This window comes from Alosa pseudoharengus, unplaced genomic scaffold (assembly GCF_046254945.1).
Source record: "Alosa pseudoharengus isolate Yale_2024_CS ecotype anadromous, Long Island Sound unplaced genomic scaffold, YU_APseudo_1.1 YU_APseudo_1.1_scf_18, whole genome shotgun sequence".
In the NCBI taxonomy this organism is placed as follows: Eukaryota; Metazoa; Chordata; class Actinopteri; order Clupeiformes; family Clupeidae; genus Alosa; species Alosa pseudoharengus.
The window spans coordinates 25,577,743-25,586,668 of NW_027468650.1; the positions used below are offsets into that span (position 1 = coordinate 25,577,743).

The window sequence follows — 8,926 nt, forward strand, 5'->3', positions numbered from 1 at the left end:
GTAGTGCAGTGACAGTATTATAATAGTATTAAGAATAAGTGTATGTGCAGGATGAAGAGCAGTAGAATATGGCTATGTATATTGTGTAATTACAGTATGTACATTTGTAAATAAATATACACTATGGATGGGATAGGGTAGTGCAGTTCTGGGGGGGGGGGGGGGGGTCCGCCTCCTTGATGTCCCACAATATTGTAGGCTTCCCTGCACTAGCCAACTACAAATGTGAAATGTTAAAAAAAAAAAACAGCTGTGTGTTGCATGTCAAATATGTTCTGCGCATTTTCTTCTGGCTTAGAGAGAGAGAGAGAGAGAGAGAGAGAGAGAGGCTGTGGTGGATGTAAAGGGATTTTACGCAGCAGTTCAGCACCTGTGTCTACAGTGACCTCGGCTCATGTTGCACGTCTCAGCTGAGATGAAAACCAGCGAGTGGCGGTGGTGGCATGTCAGTGATACTGTAGATGGAACTGTATAGGCCTACATCAATCTGTCCAAGACGTCAGTCAGACACATTCAAACATTTATATATCACCCACTGATGTGGAGAACATTGTCCTTGCCTGCTAAATTAAACTGAACTAGAAAGGAGCGACACAGACGCTCTCTTTCTCTCTCCCTCTCTCGCTGGAAGTGCGTGTTGTGTGCGTGAGAGAGTGTGAGAGAGAGAGAGAGAGAGAGAGAGAGAGAGAGAGCATCGATCTCTCGAAACTCCTCCTGCGCTGTTGCGGTCGTGTGACCAAACCCCCTCAGCATGAGACATACCATCCAGCCGGACCCTATATAAACCAGCCTCGCCGATCTATTTACGGAGACTGTTAGTGCGCGCACAAGGCTGAAGCAATTCAGGAGATTACTGCTTAAAACGCTCAATTGGTAACAATGTCTCACGGATGGGGATACGCAGCAGACAACGGTGAGAAGCGGTGGGGCTACACTGGCACTTCAAAGGCATCTCAATAGCCTAGAGTAGAGCCTGTCTTAGAATGAATTAAAAACCTATGGTCATGACTGAATGAATGATCCTGGTATGGTTGCCCAATTGTCTGCAATCCTAAATGTCATTTTGACATTGTAAGATGTCCTGTGACATTGCATCGGCACATTCTGTTTAAATATTCTCTTTTTAAGCAATATTAATAGAGAGAGATTTATAGACATGTTGTCTGCACAAAATGGGTATCGCCATCTCTTTCTCCAATTGTTCCATTTTCCTATTGCAGGACCCGACACATGGGGTGAAAACTTCCCGATCGCAAATGGACCTCGCCAGTCTCCCATTGACATTGTACCTGGCGAGGCTGCGTTTGACGCCGCACTGAAGGCGCTCACACTGAAGTACGATCCCTCCACCTCCATCGACATCCTCAACAATGGCCATTCTGTTCAAGTCACCTTCGCCGACGACACTGATAGCTCAAGTTTGTGGAAAATCTTTCCTTTCCTTATTTCCTTCTCTTCGACGCCTTATTAAAGCGCCATGTCAACTGTTAATCTCTTCACAGAAATTATCTCAGAAATCCGTAGTCTATGTATTAGGTGATGATTCAATTCACATTTATTAATGTGGCAACCGTTGTTATTCTGACAATCCGACAAGCTAGTGCAGCAGAATTGAACCGACTGATCATGAAAAAACAACCGTCGAAAAACAGGTGTATAAATGTTACCACATAGCTGTAAGTAGTCCAGAGAAATGTAATTGACAAGTATTTAAGAAGAATCTAATGTCTTCGCTAATTGCTCGATTCATAAACCGGTGTTAATGAAAAAATATTTAATGCGACAAACACTGACCTGTACGCTTTTCCTGTTACTGCGTAAAACCCGAAGGTCACGATTTGGGCATGTGGGTTGAGTGCACAAGTTAAACATTAATTTTCTAACAACAGACCACTACTTTGTTTAATGATCAAATAGAAACACAAAGGTCTTTAACAAAACACTAGAAACACTACAGTTCCGTTCCATGATTATGTTCAGTGATTTATCTAAAAATTACACATGTATTGTTTACACTGGTTTAATATTAATGAAAATAATTCTGCTGCCTTTCCTAAACAATATTACAAACATAACTGGCAATATATTTACAAAGATAATACGGCTTAGATTGCCTAAATACTGCTTTGTAAAATCAGAGTTATGATAACAATTTTTTTTATGATATGTTGTCATAATAATGTTATGTAACGATTATGGTAGCATATACAATCTTAACTCTGGCACTTTATCTTTCTGACCTTGTACTGTAGTTGTTATGTAACAGGGGCTGTGTATACCTCTAACGTAAAGAAGCACGGGGTTGGCAGTTTGGGGAGAGAGGGTGCTTGTGTGCCTGCATTGGTGTGAGTGTGGGATCAGTATTATGAGAAATTCAGCAGAACACTGTTACACACATGCTCTCTGGTCTTACTTATGGCTGAGTCAGGGATTGGGGGTGAATCGTTATTTTTCTGTCTTCCCAAAAAGCAACAGAGTTGATCTGCCATAGTAGTATATCAAGACTGGGTAGAAAAATACAATGTTACGTTTACTCCACTTAGTAAATTCCCCACTCCCTCCTAAAAACCTCCTTTAACCCTTAGTGATAGGTAATCTCGTTTTATTCTACATTAGGCAAGGGACAACAGATGAAAATGAGCCCATACAGTTAACTGTGCTTTATTTAAAGTGCTTGTCTGTTAATGAATGAGCACTGTCTAATATGTGAGTGTGTGGGTTTTATGTGGTACCTGTGCATGTGTGTGTGTGTGTGTGTGTGCTTGTTTGTGCATCTGTATGTGAGCATGCATGTGTGTGTGCATGAGTTTGTGTTTTTTCTTTTTGTAAAATGAGAACTGGAACAAAAGGACATGAGTCAGAGGGGGTTGCGACCGGCGTCACTGATATGTACTTGTGTTTTTCTTTCATCTCTCGGCTCCTCTCTGCATGGGCAGCTCTGACCGGGGGCCCAATCTCCGGCACTTACAGACTGAAGCAGTTCCACTTCCACTGGGGGGCCAGCGACGACAGAGGTTCTGAACACACTGTAGCCGGAACCAAGTACCCCGCTGAGGTATGGCACAACCCCCTTTGAAGTGTCTTATACTTTGAAGTCACTTGACCTCAGAATTAGAAGCACTTCTCCATAATCCATTTCTAAGTGTTAAAAGGAGAAATCTGGTGAGTTTTCACATAGATCTCCGTTTCTCAAGGTGTAACACTTGAAGACGTGTTACATTTCCTTTGCTCAATAGTTGAAAGAAATACACATATTCCTCTCGCCTGTTGTGTGCTGTACTGTCTGTCTGTACCTCACACAGAAAAATCTATTTAGTCTCAGTCTTTTTGTGGTAGTCCATCCAAGCCACTGAAAACAAATTGTTCAAAAACTGGAGAGCTGCTGTGTCTGAACCCGTTGCCCTCTGCTCTTGCCTCAGCTGCATCTGGTCCACTGGAACACCAAGTATCCCAGCTTTGGAGAGGCTGCCAGCCAGAGCGACGGGCTGGCTGTGGTCGGAGTCTTCCTTCAGGTTGGTGCTGGTGGGAATCCACCGCCCCCCCCCCGCCCCCTCCCGGCCACGTTTGCACTGTGTTTGCCACATTTGCCACGTTTGCCTCATGTTCATTTTGTGTCTGTGCCCTGCGAGCTAAACTTTTGATTTATGGTTTACTTTTTATCCAGATTGGTGCTGACAATCCTCAGCTTCAGAAGCTTCTTGATGCTTTTGATGGCATCAAAGCTAAGGTACGACAGATTATGACTGCCTTGAACACAAATAAACACTAATACGTTAAAGCTGACATGAGTTAGTCACTGCAACTACATGGCTCTTACCTCTGTTGCTTCTGTCTGTTCCTGCAGAGCACCCAGACATCCTTTGCAAACTTTGACCCCGCCATACTCCTGCCAGGGTCCCTGGACTATTGGACATACGATGGTTCCCTGACCACACCTCCTCTGCTGGAGAGTGTCACCTGGATTGTCTGCAAGGAGTCAATCAGTGTCAGCCCTGGTCAGGTACAGTGAAAGCACTGTGAAATTCATTGCTAGACACTGCCACTATACAGTGTCATTTTACAACCTTTTTTCCAGATTTGCAAATTCTCGCCTAATGTGGCATGAATAATTAGTTCAGAGCACATTTCTTTGGGTTGTGGTTTCTGGATGTTGTCTCTGTGGTTTTAGACGGGTTTTCTTTGGCTTTCTAGAAAAAATAAAATAAGAACTATGAAAATATTTATGGCCCAGAAAAAGATATTCCTAAACGCCTTACTCCTACAAAATCTTCCCCGCATGAATATGCATATGTTTGGTTTGGAAATTGGGTCTGCATGATAATGTATTCATGTGGCCTAAAATACCCCATGGGTTATCATTTTCTGAATTTCTACAGACTTCAGTCAGTAAGAATGTCTGTCTATATTTAGTGCATCTAAATGTAGCCCAGATGAGGTTTAGGTAGGAGCAAGATTTAGTAGAGATGTAATTATGCCTGAGGGCCCTCCTTCACCTATCTAGCAGTCCAAGCTCTGTCTCTGTAACTGACACTGGAGATACTACAGTACACTGGGTCAGCTAGGCGTTCTCCCTCTCTCTGTCTGTCTCTCTCTCTTTCTCTTTCTCTCTCTCTCTTTCTCTCTCTCACTCCTCCCCCTCACCTCCCTGACCCGGTGGCTATCTTGCAGCCATGTGAAAATTAACACTCCCCAAACAAATGTTTATTTCATGACTGAAGCCTGGCCATCTCTGGGGGGTAAGCCAAGACAAGACAAGCCAAGCCAAGCCAATACTCTGTGTGTGTTCAAACCCCTGGTGGCCATTTTTAATTTCCTCTCCCGTAGTGGCCTGCTGGAAAGCTATAGGCTGAGTGACATGGAAAGGACAGAGAGTATATCAGTCTGTATGTCCGTTGGTTGGTCCTCCATCTTGTAATTTTGTAATAGGGAGAGGCCGTCTGTAGTCAGCTGATACCATATACTTAGAAACTGATTCAGCGGGCTGCCAGGCTAAAAACTCTCCTGGGTAGTATATGTTGCATTGCATGTTGCCTTTAAGGCCTCTTGCCAGAAAGACCAAGCAGATGAGGGAACAGATTAAACAGCTGATGGACTTTCTTTACATCTCTTTTTTCCTCTCCGTCTTTATCTCTTACGTTATTTCTTCTACCTCCTCTTTCACATCCTGTATTTGTCTTTGTCTTTTACTCACTTTTTCTTCCTCCTTCCTCCTCAACTCTGCTTCTGTCTATCTCTCTCTCTCTCTCTCTCTCTGTGCAGATGGAGAAGTTCCGCAACCTGATGTTTTCTGGGGATGGGGAAGCCCCCTGCTGCATGGTGGACAACTACCGCCCCCCGCAGCCCCTGAAGGGTCGCAAGGTCCGCGCATCCTTCCAATAAGCCAGACGCCCACACTCTTTTCCACCCCCCTCCCCCAACCAAGGAGCCGTCCTCCAGTTGACCCCCTGCGACAGCCCCTGCAACCACCACCCCACCTCCCAACTCCAAGCATTTATCCGTCCTCCACAGTGAGCTGTGCTGGCGTGCCCCACCCTCCTTCAAGAGCGACGCGGGGCACAGGAACCGTGTCCGTGCTTCCAGTGCTTCCATTGACCAGTAATCCCTTTAGCCCTGCCAACGGAACCCACTCTGGCTGACCACTACAACTAGATCAGAAGAAAGAAATGGATCACAGACATGGATCAGGCTCATCAAGTGATCTGGTGATCCTAGTGACCAAACGTGACCGAGGCATCATCCCCTCTTCCACGTGTCCATCTGGTCCAGGCAGTGGTGTTGCTCAGCCTGAGTGCTCTGAAGGACGCTAGTTTGACATGTGGCATTCCTCAAGTCCCACTGTGGCAGGTTTACTGGGATTCTGCATTTTTGGTGCCAATATTTGAAAAGTGTTTTATTTGTACACTCTTTTTGCTAAGAAAATATATTATTAAATATTATTATTAAAATATATTATTATTAATCTCATTGTTGTGGATCTTTAGACCCTTTGTAGTTAAAGTATGTAAAAGCAAACAAGTAAAGGGGAGGAGGAAGGAAACAAATGTAGTGAGGCGATGAAGCTGAAAAGCAAAATTACTAAGCACAATGAGGCGTGAATGTTTTCGATGAGCACGATGCGAGAGGACAGCCATGTCTGCTCGCAGTGCCAGCTCAGGGCACCATCGCTCCGAGCAAAAGCTAGCTGTCAGGCCATCTGGGAGGGTGAGGGGGAGGGGGGGGGGGGTGAGCCTGCCCCCGTGGTGCCAGCGTAGTAATCTCTGACTGCCCTCCTCAGGATCACCACAGCTTAGCGAACCTCTGGTGTTTTGGCCAAGCAAACTTGCAAAAATCCCCATTTGGCATGCACACATCCATATGCGCACACTTCCACATGTACACTCATGTACTCAGACAAACACACACACACACACACACACACACACACACACACACACACACACACACATGTGTGTGCATACATACACACACAAACACAGACAAACACAGAACCATGTGGTGCATAGAATCCCCTCATCAGTTGGTACTGCATTTCATCATATGAAAAGCTTCATACTCTTTGTGCCTCCGATCTCCAAATTCCTTTCTTGTTTGTTTTTATGATTTTTATCATTGCTATAGACTAGCAAAGTGCAATAGATGTCTGTGCGGCTTCACAATACAGAGACAGTTCATGTTAACAAATGTATGGCATTTCTTTGTTTTCCATGATTCCTAAAAATTTTATTTTTTCCAACTGAAAGTGAATGTTATTGGGTGTTGTTATGAATTGGGTTCTTGTGTGCCTCCCTGTGGGGGTAAAATCCATCCTTGTGTTGTAACCCCTGCTTTGTGCAGTTGCAATGTGGCTAGTGTTAGCCCAGCACTGCATTAACGTGAAGGTAGAGGTAAACCTGCCAAAAGATAAGCTTGATCATCTTAACAGGAGCGCCAGGTCCTTAGAACCTCAGAGTCTCATGTTAGCCTTTGGGACCAGAAGTCTGCGCAGAACGTCTAAGAAAATGAAGTGAAGATCATATGTTGCTCTGTGTCTGTCAGAATGTCTTAGTTTGTGCCGATCATGAATTTCGACTTGCACTGAATACATCATGCTGTCTGCTTGTTTTGGAAAGAGGAGGTTTTCAATAAAGATATTTTACGACTATGCTGGAGTTGGTGTTCTACTTCCATTGACCTACAACCTCATAAAAGGGGGCAGGAAAGAGAGCTACTCAGTAATTCTTGTCATGTTTATACAACCCTGAAGTAAACTTAACCATGTACATGTATGTAGTATGTATGTTACAATCTCCTGACTAACCTTTGACATGATGTTCATACACATGATGCAGTATGCACGTGTAAGACCTTAAAGGGAAAGTTGCCCTATTGTCTTTGACATGTTTTACTCAAATCCATGGCAAGGAGGTCTCATGACCTGAACATATGCCATCACTTGTTAACTCGTTAAGCACTAAAGGCATGCTGCATCTCATGACCACCAGAAAACAAATCTACCTACAGCACCCTTGACGCACACACCGTCCAAGCACAGACAGACAGACACACACACACACACACACACACAAACCCTTCCCCTTTCTGAAGGGTGAGCGATAAGAGCATCTTGACATGTACAGACACATTTGATCAAGATATCAAATGAGTGGGCCCCTAAGCCAACAAACTGTCCAAATATATGAGTAAAAACAGAATGTCTAGATCTACAGTTAATAGAACACCTCAGACCTGGGAGATTGCAAAGCAGGCTTCAGCAGCTAATGTCATCCTCACTTTATATACAGTTGAAACCAGAAGTTTACATACCCATACACATGTTTAAGTTGACTAAAAAGAGGAATAAAAAAATCAACTTTTGGAAATTGAAAAATCCAACCTTTAAGGACACCAATTTTCTTTGTGAATAAATAATGTATCATAAATAAATAAATAAATGTTCTTCCTTAAAATGCAGGTGCTCATAATACATACCCCTACATTAAATTCCCATAGAGGCAGGCAGATTTTTAGGCCAGTTATTTCATGAATCCAAGATACTATGCATCCTGATAAAGTTCTCTTGGCCTTTAGAATTAAAAAAGCCCCACATCATCGCATACCCTTCAACCTACCTAGAGATTGCCATGGTTTTATTTCCATTATTTTATATGATGTGGGCTATTTTAATTAATACATTAAGGTATTAAGATCAATTTCCAAAAGATGATTTTTTATTCCTCTTGTTAGTCAGCTTGTATGCTAAGGGTATGTAAACTTCTGGTTTCAACTGTATATTATATATATATATATGGATCATTCTATAATAAATTCTATAATTTGGGGTACATTTCACGTCTCCATGATAAAGATTTGGTTATTATCAAAAAAATAAAATCTTTATGGAATTAATTTTGAACAATTATGCTAATAAAACAACCTTTCACCAATAACAATGCTTTATAATTATTTTAGACCCAATTTATCCACAAAACATTAACTAAATGACTTCTACACCCCGACACACATAGAGGAAGGTGTTTCTTCCTGGTCCAGTCTTTGCTAACGTCTACATCCTGTTGTTTACGGCAACAAAGAGACAGGCCATGCTGAACATAGAAGCAAAGAGGAAAGCAAGACTTTTTTCCCATTACCTTCCTGGGCATTCACTTTCAAAATAGTATCGGCATATTTCTAAATAGTCCATTTCAATGGAAATATCTCTGATTTTTAGTGTAATGTGGTTGCAACATTTTTGTCATCTTACCCAATCTAACCTTAGTAAGAATTGGTTTCATCTCTCTTCTCAGCAGTCCAGTGACTCAGGCATGTGTGTGTGTGTGTGCGTGTGTGTGTGTGTGTGTGTGTGTGTGTGTGTGTGTGTGTGTGGCGTGTGGGGGAGGGTAGAGTTGGAGACAGAGGCTGAGCAGAAGAACACAGCTGCTGTCTGTAG

The 8,926-nt window shown here is 43.0% G+C and overlaps 1 protein-coding gene across 1 annotated transcript; it reads left to right on the plus strand.

The window, feature by feature from the left end:
- Positions 1 to 796: 796 nt before the first annotated feature.
- LOC143131251 (carbonic anhydrase 1-like) lies at positions 797 to 7,141 on the plus strand. The gene is made up of 7 exons (XM_076290751.1): positions 797 to 913; positions 1,221 to 1,418; positions 2,937 to 3,055; positions 3,420 to 3,512; positions 3,665 to 3,727; positions 3,845 to 4,000; positions 5,260 to 7,141. Exons 1-7 carry the CDS (start codon positions 880 to 882, stop codon positions 5,377 to 5,379), a joined length of 783 nt encoding a protein of 260 aa, XP_076146866.1. The 5' UTR covers positions 797 to 879; the 3' UTR covers positions 5,380 to 7,141.
- The last annotated feature ends 1,785 nt before the right edge of the window (positions 7,142 to 8,926 follow it).

Bases quoted from the DNA above. Each gene is read 5' to 3' on its own strand.
- LOC143131251 (XM_076290751.1), top strand. From the start codon at position 880: ATGTCTCACGGATGGGGATACGCAGCAGACAACG. The intron at 3,056-3,419 runs GTATGGCACAAC...CTCTTGCCTCAG, and splicing joins GAACCAAGTACCCCGCTGAG to CTGCATCTGGTCCACTGGAA. The intron at 4,001-5,259 runs GTACAGTGAAAG...CTCTCTGTGCAG, and splicing joins TCAGTGTCAGCCCTGGTCAG to ATGGAGAAGTTCCGCAACCT.